Source organism: Phascolarctos cinereus, unplaced genomic scaffold (assembly GCF_003287225.1).
Source record: "Phascolarctos cinereus isolate Bilbo 61053 unplaced genomic scaffold, phaCin_HiC Scaffold_726;HRSCAF=1367, whole genome shotgun sequence".
Classification (NCBI taxonomy): Eukaryota; Metazoa; Chordata; class Mammalia; order Diprotodontia; family Phascolarctidae; genus Phascolarctos; species Phascolarctos cinereus.
Genome location: NW_027556098.1, coordinates 290721317 through 290747336, shown reverse-complemented (window position 1 = coordinate 290747336; position 26020 = coordinate 290721317). Strand labels below are relative to the sequence as shown.

At 35.3% G+C, this 26020-nt stretch overlaps 1 protein-coding gene across 3 annotated transcripts in view; it reads right to left on the bottom strand.

Annotated features, from left to right (window-relative positions):
• The window catches only part of CNTN5 (contactin 5), a 1537434-nt gene that overhangs the window by 153354 nt on the left and 1358060 nt on the right, over positions 1–26020 (bottom strand). For all 3 annotated transcript variants that reach the window (XM_078147163.1, XM_078147162.1, XM_020996136.2), the window contains 2 exons: positions 16455–16582; positions 12373–12548 (listed from right to left, as the gene is read on the bottom strand). In XM_078147163.1, the coding sequence (XP_078003289.1) occupies positions 12373–12548; positions 16455–16582 (304 nt within the window). The remainder of the gene's footprint in view (positions 1–12372; positions 12549–16454; positions 16583–26020) is intronic.

Sequence of the window (26020 nt, the reverse complement as noted above, 5' to 3'; positions counted from 1 at the left end):
AACAGTGAACTAAAGCACAAAAAACATTGCTTTATAATGACCCAAACCCCAAATAATGTTAGTTTATAAGAGTTTCATCCACTAAGGTAGTCCACGTATGAAGAGAACAACTCCTATTGCATATAATACCTAAACCTTAAAACCTTATTTCAAGTACATGTTATACCATGTACTTGCATGAAGTACACAGCGAAGGACAAAACATCATAGTAATGTAGGATGCTTCTTTCTCAGTGTAATGATATTATTTATAAACAGGTTTTATCCATGTCTGGCTATTACAATTGGCTTCTAATTTATGTAAAGATCTCTCTCTCTCTCTCTCTCTCTCTCTCTCTCTCTCTCTCTCTCTCTCTCTCTCTCTCTCTCTCTCTCCCATATACTGTAAGTTTTCAGAATGATTTATATACTTTTCTCATTTGATACTCACAGCTCCATAAGGTAGGTGCTATTACTCTTTCCATTTTATAGATGAAGAAACTGAGGCTCAAGAAGTTAAGTGACTTGTCCAGAGTCACACAGTGTCTGATGCTGTTTACAAAACCAGGTGTTCTTGACTCCAAGTCTAGTATTATACTCACTCTGCCATGCTGACTTCAAACTCTTGTATGTACCATTCACAGACATGTGTCCTACTAACTCCAGGTGAAACAAAAAGAATAGACTATTGGTGATTGAATCTTTCCAGAATGACATCAGAATAAAATTACTATATTTTCTTTAGTCATCAAAAATTTTAAAAGTATGAGAGTCAGCCAATGGTTATATTCAGGCTCTGTGTGACTGATGGATTATTATGTGAAGAGACTAATTTTACATTCAGTTTAGCAGTCATGTCAATTTAAAAAGAAGTCATCCAAATAAAATACTGCAGAGGACATGTGAAATGAGAGTAAACAGGAATTAATTGCAGAATGTAACTATTTTCTCCATTTCCCCCCACTTTTCAGCATTCCCTGTCTCTTTTACTATTCAGTAGTAAAGACAGAGTAATGCAATATCTTTAATTTGGAATCCACTATAAAAGAGTGCTAAAAAGACTGAAAAATATAAAATCAGTACAAAAAGCTTTGCACACTGTAAAACAGAAGCAAAATAGCATTCAGCAGAGTGAGTTTTGGGAAAATATGCCCACAGAGCATCTGAAGAGGCAAGCTAGTAGGAAGTTATTTTTAAGAATGTTGTTCAAGTTGTTTTTCTTTTTAAAAATATATTGTTGATTTTTGTCTTTATATAACACTCATTTCAATGTGCATATCCTCTCCTCCCTGTCCCCAGTAAAGCTTCTCTTGTGACAGAGAAAAAAAAAACTTAACAAAATCTTCCCATCCAAAACCACATTTCACAATGTATATAATATTCTGTCCAAGTGGTCCTCTACTTCTCTTCTACATGGAAGGAGCCATGTTCTATTTAATTCCCTAAGGAGTTTCACTGGTTTTTCAGTTATTGAGTTCAGCTTCCCTTGAGTGTTTTTTATTTACATTATTATGGTCATTATTTTTCACTTGGTTCTGCTTATTTAATTTTTGAGTTGGTCTTCAGTTCTTTTTTTTTTATGTAAGAATTACCTTGTGGTAATTTCCTTCACTTATTTTCCCAGTCATTGCTGAGTTTTGCATATGTAGGGACTGGTATCATTTGGTGTGATAGAGGGAGGGCTACCCCTGTGAAACTGCTCACTTTGCTATCTTCCTGACATTCTCTTTTTTTAAAAAATGTTTTTATTAGAATTCATTAAATCATCGATCATTTGATCTTATACAAGTTAAGATTCCAATCCACTATTTCCCTAGGGCAAGAAGCTGACAAATGAAAGGAGAGTTTGTTTAGCTTTACAACTAAAGAGGAGAGATCTGGGGACTCAGACACACTTTGCATTATCCTAGGGTTGTGTCCTTGAGTTATTTTTGAAACCACAGTAAGAGAGTTTGTTTTGTGGGGTCTGTGAGGCAGATGGCTAGGTTTATGGGCATGGTTTGCATCAATGTTGATTCATCAGACTATAACGACATCATCAATAATCTTGCTTCATAAATCCTTATTAATAAGGCACTCATATTTGCTTTATGAAGCATTGAAATCATCCCAATTAGTAGGAAAGACTTTCTAGGCTTTAGCTTACGAGTCTATAAAATGGAATTTAATAACTCCAGTATGGCATAGTGGCTAGAGAGCTAGCTTCAGAGTAGGTACAACCTAGGCTCAAGTCTGGTCACTAACCTTTACTGGCTAAGTGAGCAAGGCATTTAATGTTTCAGTGCTGTGCAGCCCTCAGCAAATTATTTAACCTCGCAGGACTCCAACATAGCTGTATACGACTATACATTGCAGAGAAAGTACTGATTCAGATTATTAGAAGAAATTCCTTAGGGGGAGGAGCTCTCTTTATTGAGGAGAATCACAAATTTGGTAAACCCCAAAAACCAAAAAAAAAATGGATCAAGACAAAACAAAACAAGAAGTACTGTTATTATTTTAAATGGAAATATTAATAATAATAGCCAGTATTTATATAGTACTTTAATGTTTGCAAATTGCTTTACATCTTAACTCTTCTGATAATAATAATAATAATATCTATATTAGAGAAAAATTGGAAAACAATTTTGAGAAATAGCTGGGGTTAATAAAAGACTTAAGAATTTGAAATGAGATTTTAAGGTAACATCATATTAAGAATTCTTCCACTTTTGAGGGTCAGTATGCATTTAGAGTATGACGTTTGATATCAATGCTTTGATACCAAGAAGAAAAATAAAAATGGTAGAAATTCATATGTCAGTTTTTAAAGCAAATACACAAATTTTGTACTTATGATGATAACATTTACAAATATTTGAAAATGAGAATTGTTATAATATAATACAATTAGAAGGGTATAGGTCAAAAGTTTTTTTTAAAGATAAGTAACTTTAGCTGAATGGCTGAACATTCAATAGACAATAATAATAATAATTCATTATTAGAATCTTCCAAGAGAAGTGAGAAAGCAGTGTGGTATAGTTAAAGAACACTGGATATCTAGGACATCTAGGTGGCACAGTGGATAAAGAGTTGGAATTAGGGAGAATTGAGTTGGAATCCTAAGATACTTAACAACTATGTAACATTGGGCAACTCACTTAATTACCATGTTTTAGTTTTAGTCTGTAACATGGTAATAATGCAGTGGTACCTACCTTGCAGGGTTCTCATGAAAATCAAATAAGATGACATATATAAAGTGTTTTGCAAATGTTAAAGTGATATAAGTATTGGGGGTTTGGCATAAACAAAGACTATGTAAGATGGTATAGCCCAGGGGGAAGATGCTGGGGGACCAGCTTCTAAGAGATTGGAGAATTGAGGCATGGACATTCTGGGTTGGCATGCCACATGGTGGGAGGCAATCTTTTACCCCATTGTCTACAAAACCAGAACTGACCAGTATTGATGCATTTGTTTCATTTTGTTTTGGAATTCAGGTACAAGGGTGAAAGTTACTTCTACACATCACCACTAGTAAGACCATTCAGTAAAGGGAGAGGGCCCTATGGTTTCTCCAATGCCCTAGGCCATGTGGGGAACCTGCGACTTCGAGGCCACATGTGGCTCTCTAGGTCCTCAAGTGCAGACCTTTGACTGTGAAGTCAGTTAAAGTGAATCTGAGTCAGACTGACTTCACAGTCAAAGGGCCACACTTGAGGACCCTAGAGGGCCACATGTGGGCTTGAGGTCACAGGTTCCCCAGCCCTGCCCTAGGCCATGTGGCTAGAGAAATGGGTATGGGACTTTGGCATTTTTGTTGGCTCTGTTCCATTCTAGGTGCAGGGAGTACATTCTGCATGCTAGGAGTTAGAGCCACTGGGGATCTGGGAGTCCCAAAATCTAGGCCAGGTATTGAATCCATCACAGTGGTTAAACTATGAAGAGCAAGAGTGACAGATGCTGGCCAAGCTGGTATTTGGCCTTGAACTTGGTGGGACTAATGCCATGTAGGAATTTAGCTAAACAGAAACCTAATCTACCTCCCCTCCTCAGTCAGCAAGGTGGCATAGGGGGTGGGCATTATGTCTCCATGTTTGGGGTAATTTTATTTTTTTTCTTGCTATATATTGAAGCTAAATATCCTTTTGTAAAAGCTAATTCAATATGCTAATTGGTTAAATGGGAGTCTATGTGATAACAGAGACAGATGTCTTACCAGCTTAGTGGAGAATCCCATGGGGATAAAATGGAACAGGCTTGGCCCAGAGTGTGACCACAGTAACCATTTTACAAACGTGAATGTGAGCTTTTATTATTACCTGAAAAGCTAAAGGAAGTAGAAGCAGGCAAAGAGCTAATCTACAATTAGGAATAGCTGGGCCACACTTAAGCCAGAGGTGAAATTGGAAAAGTTTGTTATGAAGATGGGAAACTACGCTTGGCAGTCTGGCAGTTTTACATCTCACTGCCCAAAACTGTTCATTTCAACAATATTGACTGAATACTTGCTGGATACAGAACACTGTGTTCTGTGTTACAGAACAATGTGTGCTGGGGACATATAAAATTACCTCTCCTGAGAAGCTTATGTTCTACTGGGAGTAGGGGAGGAGGTATAAAAGGCAATAAAAAAAGTACATGTATTTCAATTCTGAGATTCTCATACAAAGTGATTTCAAGATAGAGAGAATGCCAATACATGGGAGAAGAGAAAAAGTTTCACACAGGGTGTGATTCTATGAGGTTTAAGGGAGGGTAATCCAACAGCCAATTTATATCAAGAATGTTGAAACTTTTGCAAGAAGGAAGGTTAAATGTAGACTGAGCATTATGGGGTGTATATCTTTGATATAAAATAATTATTAGCTCAGGGCAGAAACAAATATACTAACTTGCAACAGAAACAAAAACTGTGGGAATGAGGAAAGGAGATAATTATAGAAACAGAAATAAAAACAAATGATATTATATAAATGGAGATAGAAAGATAAGACCTAGGAAGAAAATTAAGAAATGATATAATTATGATCATAGGACTGAAACTGGGTTTGATATGTCCTATTTAGATACATTTTATTTAGTGTTTGGTAAAATATTTAGAAAGTGACATTTGGTATAATTGAATTGGAGAGGTGGATTTCTGTTCCTAACAAGGTAGGACTTCCTCAATTAAAAACTGATTTGCTCCTTTAAAAAGGATAGTGCCTCTCCTCCCCCGCCGCATTCCCATTTTCTCTGGTATAAAGCTTGAAATGCCCAGGATGAGATTTTATCTCCAACCTACTAGAGAAGAAGTGGGAAAGAGGAGAGAAGGCACACATAATCCTTTAGTAGACATGAAGAATTACATGCTCAGGAATAAAATGCTGCTGGAATTTGTTGACATATCAGGAACCATGGACTGAAGAAGAGTTGCATCTAAAGGGGATGATGATGTTTTCTCCTCTTCCCTAGAGGGAACAAGAAGGCCCTTGGGAGTTGTAAATTGTGTCCAGAGTCACTGCTGGGAGTGAACACTGAGCATAGGATTTGATTGGCAGTCAGAGGAGCTTCAGCAGGAAATTAGCTTATGGCTATCCAGCCAATCAATAAGTATTTATTAAGTACCTGTTATGTGCCAGGAATTGTGCTAGGCACTGAGGATACAAATATAATGATTTTTAAAAAAATTCTCTAATCACAGGGAGCTGTCCATTATGGCTGCGTCTCAAGTAGGGTTAGATTTACCTGCCTTGTTCCAGAGATAAAAATGACAGAGAAACAAATCATGACTGCGTAGGATGGAAAACTTTCTAACAATTAGAGACCTCTCCAAATGAAATAGGTTTTCTCTTGGGGTGGTGAGTTCTCTGTAATTGTATGCTCAGAGGCCAGATGACAACTTGTCTGGGTGATTATTGTGGAGGAAATTTCTGCCTGAAAAAAGGGTGGGGTTGTCCTGGCTTATGTGTAGGGTCCCTTAAGATTCTGCATCTAATTCAGTAGACAAAATCTTCAAAGGACCTGGTTTCTCCATTCCATGTCAACTTTAACTTTTGGGGAACTTCAAAAGTAATTCAAAAAGAATACGCTAAAGAAAATCAGTTTGAAGTTCAGAGACATGAAGAATTGCAATTAGATTTTTGGTAGAAAAAAAAAGATTATAATTTTCAAAGGTAAACAGAGAAAGCAGTCCTAGCCACACTTAAGAATCCAGAAGTAGATTTTCCTTTTTGAGGTCTTGTGAGTTCAACCTTTACCTGGATCCCTCTAATTTTGTTTATTTTTATACTATTAACATCTACTGGGCTAAGAGGTTGCTTCAAATTGAACCCCATTCACTCTTCAATTTTTGAGATTGCCCTCATTTGAAATACAGCTATTTCAGATGAAAATAGGGAAGAAAAACAAACTGTCTAATAGTTAAAGCCCAAAGGTAGTTTTCATAGTCTCAGAGGACAGATCTAGAAGTGGAAGGAACTTCAGAATACTTCGAGTCTAATCCTCTCCTTTTACAGATGAGGAAACTGAGGCCCAGGGAAGGGGAAGAGAAAAGAATGAAACAAGCATTTATTAAGAACTACTACATGTCAGACACCGTACTAAGTGCTTGACAAATATTATCTTGTTTGACCCTCAAAACAACCTTGTGAGGTAGGTGCAATTAGCACCCCCATTTTACATTTGAAGAAACTGACACAGACAGAGGTTAAGTGGCTTTCTTAGGATCCTGCAGCTAGCTAGGGTCTGAGGCCACATTCAGGTCTTCCTTACTCCCAGCTAAGTGCTCTGAGTACTCTCCTACTTAATTACCTAAGAAGTTGTGACTTGCCCAAGAACATTGGCTCTGGTGTTAGAGGACCTGGGTTCAAATCCTGTCTCTGATGACTTCCATATGTATCACCTTGGGGCAAATTATTTAACTTCCCCAAACATATTTCCTCATTTGTAAAATGAGATGTTTGGACTAGATAACCTAAAAGATTCCTTCCACCTATAAATCTATGATCCTAAGAAAATTGCTTTTGGGCTCTACCTACAGATCCAAATTCAAACTCCTCTATTAGGAGAGGCATTCCTTCATTGCCTAGCCCCATTTGGTGTATCTAATTTAATCTCTCACTGCTCCTCAACACAAACCCTCTGTCCCAATCACACCAGTTTCTTTTACTATAATGGTATTCACTATACTCGTGCTTGCCTTTACTTCTTTTCTTTGACTGTATTATCTTTCCTTCTCCTCCCTTTGTTGTTGTTCAGTCATTTCAGTCTTGTCTGACTCTTTGTGATCCCATTTGGAGGTTTTCTTGGCAAAGAAACTAGAGTGGTTTGCCATATCCTTCTCCAACTCATTTTATAGATGAGGATCTGAGGTAAACAAGATTAAGTGACTTGCCCAGGGACACACAGCTTGTAAGTGTCTGAAGCCAGATTTCAACTCAGATCCTCCTGACTCCAGGTCCTACACTTGTATTCACTGCACCACTTAGCTGCCTCTTTTTCCTCCTTACTTGTTGAAATTCTATCTCTCCTTCCAGGTACTAAACAAGCTCCATTTCTTCCATGAAGTCTCCCTCACTTTTTCAGACCATGTTTATTATTATTATTATTATTTTCCTTTTCTGACCTCCTAAAGCAATTAGACTGTATTTTTAAATTTAAGTCTTCATAATCAACGACCTTTTATTGCTCCTTGCCACTACAAAGTACCATTACAATACTTTATTGTGGAAGCTAAGGCAGGTTTTGCTATGCAAGAAAAGCTTCAACTATTGGACTGGTAATAGACTATGTCTGCTTTCTGAGAACTAGCCTAGCTAAACCTGGTGAGGTCTATCACCACTGGCCACTTGGCAATGAATATTGCCATGAAACCCATGGACTCATGAGGACCCATGAAACAAAGAAATGTAAGGGAAGTCCATTTATCTATTTATTTATTTATTTGTTTATTCATTTATGTATCTATTCATTTATTTGTTCATTTATTTATTTATTTATTCATTTATTTGTTTATTTATCTGGCAACTGGGGTTAAGTGACTTGCCCAGGGTCACACAGCTAGTAAGTGTCAAGTGTTTGGTCTGAAGCCGGATTTGAAATCAGGTCCTCCTGACTTCAGGGCCAGTGCTGTATCCACTGTGCCACCTAGCTGCCCCAGGGAAGTTCAAACCTGAAAAGATTTTGCTGACATATTTGTGTGCAAAGCGAGAGATGTGGTTAGATAGGAGATAGACAATGAGATTGTCCCCTAAGCTTGAATGCTGTCTACAGGACTCAAGTGCATGCATGCATGGTTAGGGTTAAGGTGAGAGTCAGATTTAAGGTTATATATATATGTCATTGATTGTGGTCCTTCATTTTCAAAAAGGACCAAAATGACATCACTATGATGAGGTCAAAGGACAGTGTGTCTGTCTATGACTGATCAGACCAATACAAGCTCAGAAAGCTCTACAACAGGTTGGGCACAAGTGCTCCAGAGGAACATTTGGACAGTATATGTCCTATATCTATATAGATACATAAACATGTACAAATATTTATCCATAAAGTATATGTATGGATTATATGTACACACACACATGTGTATTATATATATATGTATGTATGTATATATATACATCCATTTGAATTGTGTGCATACATACATGCATTTTTAAATATATATATGTATATGTGTGTGTGTATATATATATATATATATATATATATATATATATATATATATATATATATATGATAAATTAGGGATAATCTAAGAGGGAAGGCAAAAAGATTAAGGAAGACTGGGCATTGGCATTATAGAGTGGGTTTTGTGGCAGACTGCTGCTTAGACTCATTGAAGGTACAGCAGAGTTTTCCAAATAAGATATAGAACTGTTCAAGTGTAATCCATGAAACAATTTTCTAAATGTGCAAAACCATTCACTGGCCTTCTTGCTGTTCTTCTCATAATATACTTCTCCTGATTTGAGACATATCCACTGGCTGTCTAGAATTCTCTCCCTCCTTATCTCTGCATTCTGGTTTTACTGGCTTCCTTTGAGACCCAGCTAAAACCTCACCTTCTGTAGGAAGTTTTTTCAATTCCCTCTTAACTCTTCCTTCTGTTGTTTATCTTCTATTTATCTCATTTCCTATTTACATGGCTTGTGAGCAATTGCTTGCATATTTTCTCCCCTGTTAGACTGAGTTTCTTAAGGACAGGGACTATCTTTTTATGTTCCCAGCACTTAGCGTAATCCCTAGCAAGTAGTATGTGCTTAACAGATTTTTATTGACTGACTGACAAAAAAATAAATAGGTTATTAACCGTTCTGATATCTAGTTTGCATTAATGATGTATGTGTGGAAATTCATTTATGACTATATCTATCTTGTACCAGAGAGCCAGAACTTAAAAATCTGATTTCTGATGTTTTGCTTAGACTGTCTACTATGAAATGAAACTAAAAATATGTGAAAATCTTGAGACATTTTCCCCATACTCACCCAAATTCATCCCACTTGAGGCCAACTCTACACTGTATTTGACTATTTTCTGGTTAAGTCACATCACTGTCTAAGAAGTTATCTGCCTAAATTGTATTGACTATTTGAATATTGAGTGAATGGTTTTCCCTTAATAGTTGTACACATCATACCAGGTATTATGTAGACATAGTCTACAAAGAATAAGCATAAAACTAGGAATATACCCATCGCAGTCCTCAGAGTTCACATTTTAAAGTGGTATTTATGATTTTCTAAGTTTGATATATCCTTAATTATTATCTCTAATTGAAGTACAGAGTTATTTAATATGAAATACAATAATACACATTAGAATGTCAAATATTAACAGTCTCTCAGTTTTAGACAGCCCAATAACAAGAATTTATGAGGACCCTACTGTATGGAAGCCACTGTGTCAAGCACTGAAACTACAAATAAAGGCCAAAAGCAACCCTTGATCTCAAGAAGCTCACAGTATAATAGGGAAACACCATGCAAACAACTATGCACAAAGACAATATATATAAAGGATAAATTGGAGAAGATTTGGAGGGAAGACACTAGAATGGAGGAGGATCAAGAAAGGCTTCTTGTAGAAGACGGGATCTTATATGGGACTTAAAGGAAGCCAGGGAAGCCATAAGACAGAGAGGAGGAGGGAGTGAATGGTGGAGGGATGGGATGCCAGTGAAAATGATCAGTTGGAGAATGGAGTGTCTTAGGTAAGGAAAAACAAGGAGACCAGTTTCACTGGATCTTAGAGTATGTGGAGAACTTGAAAGGTAGGAAAAGGGTCAGGTTTTTAAAAGTTTTAAATGATAGAGGGTTTTATATTTGATCTTGGAGGAAATGGAGAGATATTAGAATTTATTGAATAGGGGAGGTGACATCAAACTTATGCTTTAAGATCAATTTTACAATGGAGCGGAGCATACACCCATCTCTGACTGTGTTTATAAGACAGCAACATTTGAGTTGAAAGATAAAAAAAATCCCAAACTACCATTTTTATTTTTATGTAAAACTAAATCCAAGTCACTGCCTTTTTTCACTAAAACATTATTTGTTTTAACACTGCACAGAGAGGCCAATGTCTATTTTGATTTTACATGTGCTATATAAATCCAATTTCTAGGTTTCCTTACTGTCTGCCTTGATACACACATTTCATTCAGTTATTCTATTTGTATCAAAATCAGTCTCAAATTTTCTTATGAGAAGCTATATTCTCTTATTTCACTAGAATATAAAAAGTTCTTGCTCTTCCATTTCTCAGCTGTATACTATATCATGGTTTCTTGCTATCTGAACTTACAAGTCAAGCAATCAAATTGTGGATCCCCCAAACACAATGATTATATTTATTAACAGCCTGACCTAACAGGCAATATTATCCTGAAAAACAGAATTCTAAAGGGATTCTAAAGTGTTTATTGACAGAAACAAAGGTATTAAGCTAGGGTTGTATGACTACCACAAGGGCAAATCCAGGACTGAGATAAGATCATCATAAAGTTCATTAGTCTACATGAATAGTATTTAAAAATTCATGGGGTACCTGTTAACAGGGAGCAAATACACATTACTTTTTAGACTTTAGGGATTCCTTTTTATATATCCATGCCCCTTACTATAATGTATTTTATATTCAAATAGAATAACACTTAAAAAAAATTTCAGTCCAATACTGGCAAATTTCCCTGGTTCAATTTCAAGAAATTCATGACATAACATTCAACTCATTTGTCTGTGGAATTATTAGCTCAATGAAAAGGAAGAGGAAAAACAGAACAATGAGGGCAATTTAATAGAGCACAAATATTAATAGGTCCTATCCATCATGAATTAAACCCCTTTAATTTTGAAAGTTTACTGGATCTCTTGAATGGCACAGTGGCAATTTTCTATTTATATGCTACTCTGTGACCAAAAGCTGAACCAGAGTGAAGTGAATATTCTGAGGTGTTGCTTCCTTTTGGTGAATCATGTCAAGGAAAATAAAATGGAAAAATAGCTAACACATTTTATGCTATTGAACAGATAATCAAATTTCTTAAAAAACAAAACAAAACAAACAAATCAAGAGTATGTTACACTGGCATTTGGAAACCATGATGGCACATATAAATAATAAGAGAAAATTAGGGAAGAAATAAACTGCTACTAACCAATAGGTTGCTGATAATAGAACAGTAGGACTTTGATCAAAATGCTCAATTTCAACTAATCTTTTTAGTCATTTGAAAGAGAAATTTCCAACCAGAATATCGTTTTGTTATGAAGAAAGTCAAAATCTACTGCTAACCCTGTCTTTCTGGCTATTTTAGACATACAGCTAAAGTTCAGTTTAGAAGACCATCCCAAATAGTTATGGAGAACTTGGAGCAGGAAGCATTTTGAACCATTTTGTTGCTTGTGATGTAGAAAAATAATAGAATGAAAAAAGAATGTAGGATCAAAAACTAAATGATTACAAATGCTTGTGTAAGACACAAACCACTCATAAAGTATTCAGATCACCGATTTTATGGTAACATTGCAAATTATAAGAAATTATTCAATTTTTAAAAAATTATAATTTCTAGGAAGGAATATAAAGAGTAAAATGTGTACATTCTCCCATTGTTATTTTAATGCATGCTCTAAGGTAAGAAATGGTAATATAATGTAAGATAGCTGCTAATAAGCTAAATAATTTCCAATCAAAATTTTATATATCCATTGGGGGAATCAAGTGTCATTTATTTTATATTAGAGTTCCTAAATAATTACCATTATTTTGAATGTTTGCTATAAGTTTAAAGTATGGACTAAAGCTATTATTTTGAGTCAATTATTTTCTATTTTGATCTGAACTTAATAGTTGGGAAAAGCTGTCCACTGAAATTTGTGATACACACAAAAATAAAAATATGTTTCACTTACGGCCCTGATGCTTTCAAAATGTCCACGTTCCTTCTCAAAATCAATAGGCTGTCCCTTCAAAGTCCAGTAGAAAGAGACATCCAAACTGGCATCATGAATTGCTTTGCAACTGAGGACAATGCTTTCTCCCACTGTTAACTCTGTCCTCTTAGGAGTAAGTTCTATCCTTGTAGGTTCTATGACAATAAATGAAGGAAGAAATGGTGAGACTGATTTCCATGAAGCATTTAGTATTTAGCTTAACTTAAAAACCTACAACAGAACATAAATATTGCAATTGTTGAAAGTATATAAATACTATACTTTCAAATTGTTAATTGAAATAAATAGAACCCTGATAAGATAAATTATCTGCTTCCCAACTACAGTTTTGTATTAGATACATTCACTAGATAATGGAAATCCCACTGTGTAGTTCACTTGGTCAACATTCACTTAATTAGGAAATGTCGCTTATTCCAGAAGAGGAGAGAAGTAAGTTAATAAATGTTACTGCTAGATGATGCCTGAATAACTGTTCAATTTAGTGAAAACAGTGATTAAACTGATTTGTCAGAAGAAAAAAACCAACAGACTATTGATTAAGCCCAAGTTAAAAGTGCCCTGCTGCAAATCATGGAAATGAATCTTACTCTTTGGCATCTTGGCATTTTGGGCTAGAGAATGACATGCGATATTCTTCTGAAATATTGTATTAAAAACTAGGATTACATTGGAAAGACAACATAGAATTTCCAATCTGCTCTTTTCTTTTAGCAATCCAATGTTGTATTATGTTTTTGTGGACAAAGAGAAAGGGGAATATAAAATATGTACTTTAGTATCATGGTGGTATTTTTTGTCTTTTCCCCAGATCCTCCTGTCCTGACTCTGTGGTATGTAATAATGTGCGTGGAATCACAAGGCAGAGAGAATCCTATCTTTGCTGGTCTTCTAGGATCTCACCTATCTTGGGAGGCTTGTACTACCTCTGGAATCAGAAGACCTAAGTTCAAATCCTGCATCTGTGTGACCTTGGGTAAGTTACTTAACCTCACTCAGATTCAGTTTCCTCATGAATAAAATAAGGTGTTGGACTGTATTATGATATTATGATATCTGTGTAAATCCACAGAGAGTTCCCCTTTGTGATGTTCCTGGGTCAAAGCATCAGAAATATTAAATTCCCTAATATTTGAGTTACTTCTAAGGAGCCTTTATGAGTGAAAAAAGTACCATAGGACAGAACTTATTTTAAATATGAAATCTTAAAAAATTAAATACCCTGCATAGTACAATCAAGAAACTAATATCTTCAGAGAAGACAGAACACACAAACTTAATTTAATCACAATACAGTAATGTGAATAAGCAAAGATTCTGATTAACTAAGAATTAAGAAGAAAACCTTTTTCAATCTCTGTCACTGAATATGTTCTACAAGGATATTGGTCTCCTTTCTGTTTTAGGTCAGCTAGGTGGTATAGTGGATAGAGCAACAGGCTTGGAATTAACACAATTCATATTCCTGAGTTCAAATCTGGCTTCAGATACTTATAGCTGTGTGACCCTGGGCAGGTTATTTAACCCTGTTTATCTCAGTTCCCTCATCTGTAAAAATGTGTTTGAGAAGGGAAATAGAGTTAGCTTTTTATAACCTGACTATTATGGAAGTGTTTTGCATGACTACACATGTATAACCTCTATCGAGTACCTTGCCTTCTCAATGAGGGTGTGTGTGGAGGGAGCAAGAGAGAAAATTTGGAACCCAAAGTTTTAAAAACAAATGTTAAAAATTGTTCTTATATGCAACTGGGAAATAAGATATACAGGCAATGGGGTATAGAAATCTATCCTGCCCTACAGGAAAATAGAAGGGGAAGGGGATAAAAGAAGGTGGGGTGGGGGGAGATAGAAGGGAGTGTAGATTAGAGGAAAGGGTATTCAGAATGCACATCTTGGAATGGGGGAGGGGTGAGATGGGGAGAAAATTTGGAACTCAAAATCTTGCGGAAGTGAATGTTGAAAACTAAAAATATATACATTAATAATAAAACATTAAAAAACAAAAAATGAGGAAAAAAGTTTAAAATAAAAAAATGAGTTTGAGAAGGAAATGGCAAAGCTGTCCAGTATCTTTGCTAAGAAAAGCCCAAATGGAGTCATGAAGAGTTGGACATGACTGAAAACAACTGAACTGCTTTTGTGGATAGGTTTTACTTAATATAATTGAATTTGTCTTTGAATATGTGGAATCTTGCATTGCCTCAGGGTAATTATTATGAATCATACCAATGGTGATGATAGAGATCTATAGACAGAGAAAGTATAGAAAGTGGCTTTGTGTCTGTGGTAACCACTAAGCGTTTCTTTTTTAATAATAATAATACCAGTGTACCAGTTTGCTTTCATCTCATCTGTGTGTCTCATAAAGGCCAAGTCATTGACTCTAAAAGATGCCACAGAAAAAGTCTGGCACACTGTTTGGTACATAGTGGTACTTCATAAATGATTCTTCATTGACTGAGGGTCAAGCTTTTTATTAAGCACCTATATGCCAGAATTGACTGATAATGATGTTGATGATGATAGGTCACATTTATAACACTTCTAAGAGTGTATAAAGTTTTGTTAGGTTATGGAATCATAGGATCATAAAAGAATATCTGAAAAGGACCTTAGAGACAATCTAGAACCCCACAAAAATTAGAGTTCTAGTTAATCAAATTGTATTGTATGAAGGTTTATAAGGTAAAAAACAAAACATGCTCTGGTTATATTATCCCCTATCTATCCATTGAAATGTGTGGATAAAAGCATTGCATCATGTTCCTAGTTTTGTTGTAATGGGTATTGCTAGTTGGTATTCCCTGCTTCAAGTGTTTGCTTCTGTTGCTTTTAAACTATGACACCTTCATAATATTAGAGTTTATGTATGACATCTAGTACTCCTTTCGAGTATGCTGGGAAGAACAGATGTCATGAAAAACATCACAGTCATTGTTTCCAAAAGAAGCTACAGGAAAAGTCTGCCACAATGCCTGGCACACTGTAGACATTTAATAAATGATTTTTGGTTGACAATCAGTCACCAAGCATTGATTAAACATCTGTGTGCCAGGACTGTTTTATAATGTTGTTGAAAATAGGGCATATTTGTAAAATGTGACTTTCTTTACAAAGTGTATAAAGTGGTTTTGATAGATTATGAAATCATAGGGTCATAGATAAAGAGCTGGAAAGGACATTAGAGGCAATCTAGTATAGCTACTCTTCTTTTACTGATGGGAAAACTGAGATCTAGGGAGGTTAAATGATCTGCCCAAAGTTACCCAACTAGTAAGTGCCAGAGTAAGGATTTGAACTTAGGTCCTCTGATGATTACTATAGTTTGTCAAGTATTATCACTTTATCAATTATTAGTGTATTGTCACCATTTTACAAGTGAGAATGTCAAGTAGCAACTAATTGCTTTTAATCAGGTACAACTGATGCCCCATCTCCATTCTCCTACCCCCTGCCTTTTTGAAATAATTACTACCCACCTTAACTTGTTTCTAGACCAACTTCAAATGGCCATCATTAAAATGTGGTGGGTTTAATGTTGGTATGAAAACCAGATATTTATGTCTGGGCAACATGCACAATTTCAAAAAGTTGCCCTTTGCTTCTTTATTTTTTATTCAAAAAGAAATCAGTATTCCTGTGGCAGACTCTCTATAGCTCTCCCACCCCTGCCAAGATTCAGAAATTCATAGATTTAGAGCTGGGAGGGAACTCCTACACCTAGTTCAACCCTCTCTTTTTTTAGATGGAAAAAAAAATTGAGGTCCAGGGAGGGTGACTTGTCTGAGGTCCCACATGTGGTAAGCATCAGAAATGAGATTTGAACCCAAGTCCCATGATTTCAGAGGTTGTGCTCTGGTCTCCCTCAACAATAGAAAGCTAGTATTTGTCTATATTAGTTCTTATGTCCCTCATACTCTATGGGTACACATAGGCATAATATTAATATCCTTTTGTTTATAAGCAAAAAGTGTTCTGATAGGGAGGGAAGCATGAAATTTGTAGAGCATGTCAAAAGAACTGCTGGGTTCTCTTACCTTTTACAAATACAGAAGCTAGGATTTCAGCAGAACCAAAGACATTTTCCCCTTGGCAAATGTACTTTCCCTCATCCGATTTAGAAGCATTTAGGATCCGGAGATTCCCATCTGGAAGAATAGCTATTCTGAAAATGATCAGAAAAGGAATTTTTCCTATATTGCTGCAAATCGATTAAGTTGTAAGAAACTCTGATGACATCTGAAAACTCTTCTACAGTAATAATAAATAAAACAAAAATCACTGTTAGAGTAAGTGATGGCAGGAGAAACATTTTACCCTTCCAGGAAGTTCTACAACCAGCCTAGGTTACATCTTCTATTCAAATGGGTTATGGAGCAATGGGCTATTTTTTTCTTTTGACACTTACTGACAGCTAATTTGAAAACTTGTGGGAAAAAGGTGACCCTGCATTTGGTTATTAAAACTTGCTACTATAATATTTCCCAGTGATATTTTAATATTAAGCACAACTATTTCCCCTCAAACTCAGAGTGACCTTAGAAATCAAATATAAAAAGATACCAGGGTAAAAAGTAGAGGAGGACAGGCGGAGAACATAAAATTAATTGTATACAGCCCAAAGATGATTTATGGCAGTTGCTCTGCAGTACAAACTGTGCAGCAAAGGGATGAAAATGAGATCTGCAGCTTTGGTTGCTCACTCGGCAATTTTCTCCCCTAAGAACTCGATCTTCAGAGTTTGAATTTGGGCTTTCTCAAGATGTTTGTTAAAAGATGACCTCAAGTCCTGGATGGAGGTGGAAAATTAATGCATTATTAAAGATTTCTAAAGTTCAAAATTGGGATCATCATCTTTATTAGCCTTTGGGAAGGCCACTGATTAGCACTGGAGGTATGCAAGTATTTCAAGTAGATTATCTATGGGGTCTTAACTCCTGTGCTTGGCTAAATCTTTAACAAATAATAATGAAATGACATTTCTATAAGTCTTTAAAGCTGGTCAAGCACTTGGACTATATTACCTCATTTGCACCTCAAAACAACTTAAATTGGTATGTGAGATAGGTACTACTATTTTTTCCATTTTAAAGATATAAAAATTTGAGTTTCAGAGAGGTTTATGTTCAGGGTTAGGCATAGGACTTGAACCTAAGTCTTTCTAACTCCAAATCCAGTGCTCTAATCACTATGCCAAGCTATCTCTGGTAGCAGCTATTTCTCCTTCTTTGATACTAGAAATTTATCTGAAGGCCCCATACTACCAGTAGTACTATAGTTCCCTGAAAAAGGCAATATAGTATAGTGGCTAGAGTTCTGTAACTGAAAGGCAGGAAAACAAGGGTTCAAATCTTGCCTTGATCAATTACTAATTGTGGAACCATGGGCAAATCAATTAACCTCTCTGAACTGTGCTTCTTCTTTTATAAAACAGGAATAACAATTACTTTAGTAGTTACTTCACAGGGTTATTGTAAGACTCAAAGAAGAAATTGTAAATGATAGTTTTTCCTCACAGTAGCCAGGGCCTTGGCAGTTATTCTTCTCTAAGAATTCCTAAGGAATTCTCCTAATAATGAGCATGTGGAATAATTTCATCCCCTTTTGATCATCAGGACCTATTTCTGACATAAAGTTGCAGCCCTGTTTTTTGTAGTTATCTCTCCTCCACAGTAACTAATAAAAAATTCTCTTTTCTCAAAGCCAATATTCATGTATCATTCTCATGTATACTCATGTATCACGTACTCATTCTAGAGGCATCCCTGAGTAGAATGTAGGAAAATAATGTTTATCCAACAAAAGGGGAATGGTTAATCATGCAATTATGATGAACTTATATGAAGAATATAAAGAAATATGAAATGGATTTCATTAAAAAATTAGGCAAAAAACCTACCAGAAGTTCATAGTGCATATAAACTATGAGCATATAATAGAAAAGTGAATGAGAATGGATGGATAAATGAAGAATCCCAAAGGAATTTTGGAGGAAGTGACTGAAAAGTTATGACACTTTAAACACTGAAATTCATTTGTTTAAATATAAATAGTTGCAAAGCAAGTTGATATTTGTATTGATGTTTACCATTAGGTTTATAATAAATAATTTTTTAAAAAAGGAATATTTATTTCTGCTAGTTCACTACTTATTAGTTCCCTATAGAAAACAGATTAAGTGCTTTGTGACTTCCATGTTATCAACCTAAGACATCATTTTCAGCTTTTACTTTAACCATTTGATTCACAATAACATTCAAAGTGGCAACTGATGCAAACATATGCATATGTGAATCCATATACCTTTAACCTAATGGTTAACAATAACAATAGCTAGCATTTATGTAGCACTTTAAGGCATGCAAATGTTACCTCATTATATCCTCCCAACATTCCTGTGAGACAGGTACAATTATTATCCCCATTTTACAGAGGAGGAAACTGAGGCCCATAGAGGCTAAATGACTTGCCTGGGATCACACAGCTAGTATGTGTCTGAAGATGGGTTTGAATTCAGGTCATCCTGACTCCAACTCTAATGTTCTATCCACTGTATGCCCAAGCTGCCAGCTTTTAATTAGATGAACTCTAGCATTCCAAAAACAACAATGACAACTCCTATCTTTCTGTGTCTGGGTTCCAGTGCCTATGTGGTCCTGGAATACAGGCAGACTTTGTTGTCATCTCTGTTGAGATCAGTTCCTTCTCCCTCCCTCTTATGTTCTCATGTTTTCTTCTTTCCAGCTAGTCCTCTCCTATTCCTCACCCACTTGCACCTGACCGACTCCAAAGCTAATGGGTCACTTGAAAAATTATCCTGGATTTGATTCTCAAGTGCTAATCTCCATATCATACAACAACAGACCTATGGAAAAGTCCAAAAATGTTCTACTGAAATATTCTCCAATCTAAGAATATGAGCATTGAAATTTAATTAGTTATTTCATAGAATCAGAGAATCTCAGAGTTATCAAGTACCTCAGAGACCATCAAAAAAATTCATACCCTTTTTTCTGGCTGGAGGATTGTTCCTGGACCAACATTTCAGAAATACCCCAGCCATGGATCACTTAATTCTCTACTCCCCTGACCATCTTCTCGACAGCATCTCTAATTGCCTTCCTGCCCCATATATACCTTTTAAACTACCCTTCACACCACTCTCTTTACTACACACCTCCCCACAAAAAGAAAAAAACCTCATTCTGGAATCTTGATCAAATGTACTCTACCAATTTTCCCAGAAGGGACGGGCCAATCTCTTGGCTTATGACTCTGTTTGCTATCCCTACCCCTATCCCTATCCCTATCCCTATCCCTATCCCTATCCCTATCCCTATCCCTATCCCTATCCCTATCCCTATCCATCACTTCTGGGCAAAAGGGTCTCTCCCTGGCCACCATTCTCCTGTATGTTGTCTCTCCCTGTTAGAATGTAAGTTTGAGGGTCACTACTACCTGGGCTTTTGTAATTTCACCTCCGGTGCTTAACACAATGTTTGGTAGGCACATAATAGATGCTTTTAATTTATTCTTTTATTCAATTTAATTCATTCATTCATTCAAAGAATCTTTTCTACCACATAAGCAACAACTTTGTTTGAAGACTTATAGTGAGGGGAAAACCTGCCATTTCTTGCCTCCTCTAGTGAGGCTGGAACTTCATATTTGCATATCTGTAATTGTTAGGCATTTATTCTTTATATTAAGCCAGTGATTCCCAACGTTTTTTATTCTATGAGCCTCTCTCAATAACAAAATAATAAAAAATGTGTTGTGAATCCTCAGGGTAATTTTATATACTACTTATAATATTCTTTTATATTTATTCTTTAGGTACTTACAGTAAGTACAGTGATAATTTTTACCTCCAAAATCTCCAAATTAGTTTATATAATATAATTATAAAAAATCTGTTCTATCTATAATTATTAAAATTCTAAATACAAAATTAGAAAACTAATATAAAATAATTATGAATATTTTATGTGGGACATTTTATAAAAAAAATTAATCCAGCAATACCTTTTATGTCTTTCATAACTTCCCCTTGACTTTATTTTACAAATTGTGTTTAACATAAATAATATTCTAATAAAATGAATTACAACTTAGAAGATGCTTAGCATAATGTAATGATCAGATACAAACTTAATCTGGATATTGGACATTTTCATTTGGAAAAAAGTTTGCAATACTTCGTTCAACACTACACAAATACAATCTAAAATTAAGTTTTTTCCCCCTGTGTTTTGATTTAAAACAAGAATAAAGTGAAAATGCTCACTTGTACAAATATGTGGTGAAAAATGAAAGGAAAGTTTTATAAAATTCCTTGCTGAAATACAGAGATTCATTTTTTTATCATTTAGACAAAAAATTTGTAAGGCTGCTATTTATGGATTATGTTTATAGTTCAAAAATCTGTTGATGTGTCAATTAAATTATCTTTTTCATCTGTTGTCAATTAATCATCCAGAGAGTTGTTAATTCAAAACAAGTTATTAGAAATTTCATGAAAATATTCATTGAAAGTAGTTTCTAAAAATTTCAGATGATCACTATTTTTCTTGATAACCTGGTCAAAGATAGTTCATTTTTAATAAAAAAAAAAGGAATGTCATAAAGTACTCTATTGTTTTCAATTTTATGGTTCCAAAACTTTGATTCCTTAATGACATGTTTTACTTTATTTTGATCATTTAGTATGTTTGTATTTGCACCCTGTGATAATGTGTTATTTATTTTTTAAGAAGATAATTACTAAATATACTATTTTTTTTAGCCATGCCATATCACATATATGCACAAGTGAAAAGGATATTTAGTGAAGAAGACAACTAACTTTTCTCTCAGTTCAAATACTAGTGGTAAGAATTCTGCCATGGTAGAGACATCTAACATTTGTGTATGTTAGAAGTATAACATGCTTGCTACTCAATGCAAACTTCTGAGTACAGAAGTGGCGTTTTGGTGCATTATGATATTGTCCATATGACAATCTATCCTGGGTAATTTAGAGCAAATGGTGTCAAAACAGAGGCATTTTACAATTTATCCTTGAAGAACAATGCATAACCATTTCCACTCATTCAATAACTACTCATTTGTAGTCAGTTCTCAGTGCTACATTTTTGGAAGGACACCAACAAACCAGAAAGTGTCCAAAGAATGGTAGTTAGAATGCTAAGAGGACTAAAGAATATGTTGTACAAGTATCACCATAAACTGGGGGTGTTTACCCAGAAGGAAAGAAGATTTAGGAAGGAGATGATAGCTACCATCGACAATTTAAAGGGCTTCCATGTGGAAGATTTGTTCACCTGGTCACGGAATATCAAAGTAGGAACAATGAGTGAAGAATACGGAGAGACAGATTTTGGATTTGTAAAAAGTTAAACTCACAAGAGCCTTCTCAGGAGGTAGTGGGCTCCTTATCATGGGAGCTCTTTCAGCAGGGCTGGGTGACAATGTATGGAGAGTGAGGTATCATCTGCCACAGTGGCCCACAAAACTTTCCGGGCCTGAACCAGATTAAATATAATTGAGACATGTTTAACAAAATAAATTAAAATACAATATAACATAGATAATGTTAACTTGTGTTTTTCTAAGTCAATATGCAGCTGCACGGATTTGTTTGTATTTGAGTTTGCCATCACTGCTTTGTATTAGATTGGGGAGTTTCTAAGGTTCTTTTTCACTCAGAGATTTGAAAATTTTGAAGTTCCTATATAGATACAAGTTATATGATATACCCTATATAAAAAGAGATACATTTGAGTACATATTTTTTACTTTGATGAAATAATTGCTCTTGTACAGGCGTTCTTAACCATTAGTGTCATGGACCCCTTTGGCAGTCTATTGAAGCTTATGGATCTGTTCTCATAATGTTTTTAAATACATAAGATGAAATACATAGTTTACAAAATAACTAATTTAAAACATAACATTTTTAAGTACATAAGATAAAGTACATAGATTATAAACCAACTTAGATGCATAGTAATGCTTTAAGTACACAAGATAAAACACATAAGTTACAAAATAAATCAATGACATATTGAAATATAATTATATATTAATGTTGGAATAGTTATATATATATATATATAGATATATAGTTGTGGATATATGCATATATGTATTTAAGTCCATGTACCCCAGCTTAAGAACTCCTTTACTATGAGAGTTCCCCAGGTTGTGGGACATTAATAGCATTACCAGAATTTCTTAAGATAGTAGAAATTTCTTGACTAATAAACATGCATCTGGTAAGTGACCATTTTTAGAAGGCTGGTTTAAAAGTTTGCTGACTTTGGAGAAATAATTGAGTTTTAGAAACTGACAGTATTTCACATCTTGATTTAAGATAAGTTCTTTCTTACTGACAGGAAACAACACATATTTTCCTTTTAAAGATGGTTTATGAACACCTCTGTACTTTAGGTTACCAACCCACTTGTGTGATTAAGAACTTTCAATATGGGAATATTTTTTTATCTGTCAAATGGTAGTGTCTGCTAACTGAAAACCTAGCACCCATTTCAGAAATTTAAATATTCTTGTAAGGGACATAAAAAGGTGAATATCATTTGACATACTATCAATCTTATTGAAGTCTTGACAGAAAAGGATAATTCAACAGTTATTTAATGTTATTAAATTAGATAATGAATATGATTTCCTTTATTAAAAATATTTTCATAACAAAGTACAATTGCTCTTGGACAATTCAAACAACAACAAAGGCCCCATTCATACATGAATTATCTCAATCATGTCCAAGTTAACTATCAATGTGCATTAGGGACCCATAATAACTATCATAATAACTACTTGGAAGAAGAAGCAATGTTACACTCGTTGATGACTCTTTGTTATGTTTATGTATCCTCTCATACACAGCCTCTGGAGACAGGCTGTCTTCTTGAGGTGTATGTCTAGGACATATCAGAGAGCTTACAAATACTTTTTGCCTTACCAACTTCTTCCAATTAATGCCAAGAAAAATTATGTCACTAGTAGAAACCAGCTAAGCATTGTTAGGGAATTTATAGCTTGGGGCAAATAATGAATAGCTTCAGGGGCACAGATTGGTGATTCCATCATCACTGCCAATGGAAAGTAGCAGCTTAAGAAGAGTAGACAGATTTGGAAAGTGAAAAACTAGAAAAAAGATGGCATCTTAAAACTGAGATTTGGATTCCTGGCCCAAGGCTTAGAATATATTATTAAATGGATAGTCCGTGAATACTTAGAGAGGAGATTACTGAGAACCTCTATGATCTCATGAAGAATAGGTTTTGCTATACTTATGTTATATTTTTTTTATCAGGTTACAAAACTAGCAGACCAAGGAAATGGCATGTGTATTGGATGATTAGATTTCAATAGGATATTAAACCAAAACTTATATTTTGGTGGAAAATATGGAGAGAGATGTAGACTACATGATTTGAGAATCATAGATTTAGAGCTAGAAACAATCTTAGAGGTCATTGAGTCCCTCTTCCTCATTATCAGTCAGTTAATAAGCATTTATTAAGCTCCTATTACCAGGCACTGTGATAAATGCTGGGGATATAAAGATAGGCAAAAACAGTCTCTGCTTTCAAGAATCTCATAGAAACTGAGGTCCACAGACTATAAAGCTCTTGCTGGATCATACACACAGCTGGTAAAGTTCTGAGGTGTGACTTGAATCTTCCTGTCTCTAGGACTAGTAGTTTATCCTCTCTAGTACCCTGCCTTGCTAGAGAGAGCATGGCAGACTGGGTAGAGTTCTGGACTTGGCTACCTAGACCTCTGCTTGCATCCTGTCTGTCACACTGAGACAGGTATTGCAGTTAATATCTGCATTTTATAAATGGGGAGATGGAGGTATGGAGAGGTTTACTGACTTGTCCATAGTCACACAGTAAGTCAGTGTCAGAGTGGTCTGAAACCAAATCCTGACTCTGAGTCCAGGTCTCTTTCTACAAGACCACCATGAAAGAGAATGGGAGTCTGAGTTAAGACCTGGTTTGAATCCCTGGCTGTATTACTTATTAGTTGTATTAACAGCTCAAACTCACATCCTCTGACTCCAAATTTTGTGCTGTTTTCACTTCACCATTTCACAGCACTTATGACAGTGCCTGGAGCACAGTAGGTGCTTAATAAATGTTTACTAACTGAATTCACCGTGCTCCTTCTCTAGTTGTCCTACCGTATGTGGCTATTCATTTTTGCTACTTTTGCTTTCTTTGCAATTTTAGCCAAGCGAGTGACTTGACTTCTCTGGACCCCAATTTTTTCATCTGCAAAATGAGATCTACATAATTTCTATAATCTGATGATTCTGATTTACCTAAGAAATCTGGAAGAGGCCTTAGAGAACTTCTAGTACAGTGATCTCAAGGTAATATCGAATGCTTGTTTTAACTACTATCTTTATCTCTGTGTCTCTGCAAGGTTCATCATGCAAGACTTAATAGTAGTTTCACTTGAACATAGGGACAAAAGCCTGCATAATATGATTTGCGAGGCTGCTAATAGGCCAAAGCCAATTTGTGGCTATTTTGAGATCCCCTATCCAATTCCCTTCCTTGGTCTACTAATAAGGAAACTGAGGCCTAGAGAGTTTAAATGACTTGCCAAATATCACTCAAGTAATACCAATACTGGAATTCAAATGTGTCATAGTCATCCAGTCTTTGCTTAAACATCCACAGTGATTTAGTTGCCAACTGTTTACTCCTGTAAACTCTTAAAGAGCTCTATGTTATTAGAAGTCTTTTCTTTAGCAGTTTCTCTAGAAAACTCTACCTATTTGTCTTAGTTTTTCCCTCAAATACAATGCAAAATGCCTACTATCTACATGAAGACTCTTTAAACATCTAAAGAGTTACCCGTGTAAAGACATTACCGGTTTTGTGTAATCTGCAAATTGGGATGGTAGTTGCAATCTATTTCTTTATCCAAGTCAGTGATAAAAATGTTAGGTGAACAACATAAGGTGAAAGACAGATCCCTGAGGTACTCCTCTAGGTATCAGATGCACGTTAGCCATTCTCTAAGAACTTCTAAAGATTACTGTGATCCTTTATATCTTAGTTTCAATTATTTAAGGAGCCATGATTTCATCCATGTCAGCACTCTTTGAATGGCCAGATTCAAAGAATGCTAGTTGATTTCAATTTGTATGGAGACCTCAGTGTAATTCACCAGGAGTCTTGTGCTTGGCCCTCTGGTAATTTATATGTTTATGATTGACCTGGAGAAAGACATAGAAGGCATACTGTCCAATTTACAGAAAACACAAAGCTAGGAGGGCTAGCTAATGCAGTGAATGCCTGAATCAGGATCCACAAAGATTATAGTAGGTACAAACTTTTGGCTGAGTTCAATAAGATCAAATTTAATAGGAATATAGTTAGTTAAAGTTGTACACTTGGATTTAAAAAATGAATTCTGTAAGATACAGGGAAGGCATTTCAGATACTGGCGAGTTATAGCAGGCTTTAACAATATTAATTTGCAAAGTCATGTGGATGAAAGGAGCTAAAATAATATAGATATAGGAGGAAGGAAGGAAACAAGCATTTATTAAGTGCCA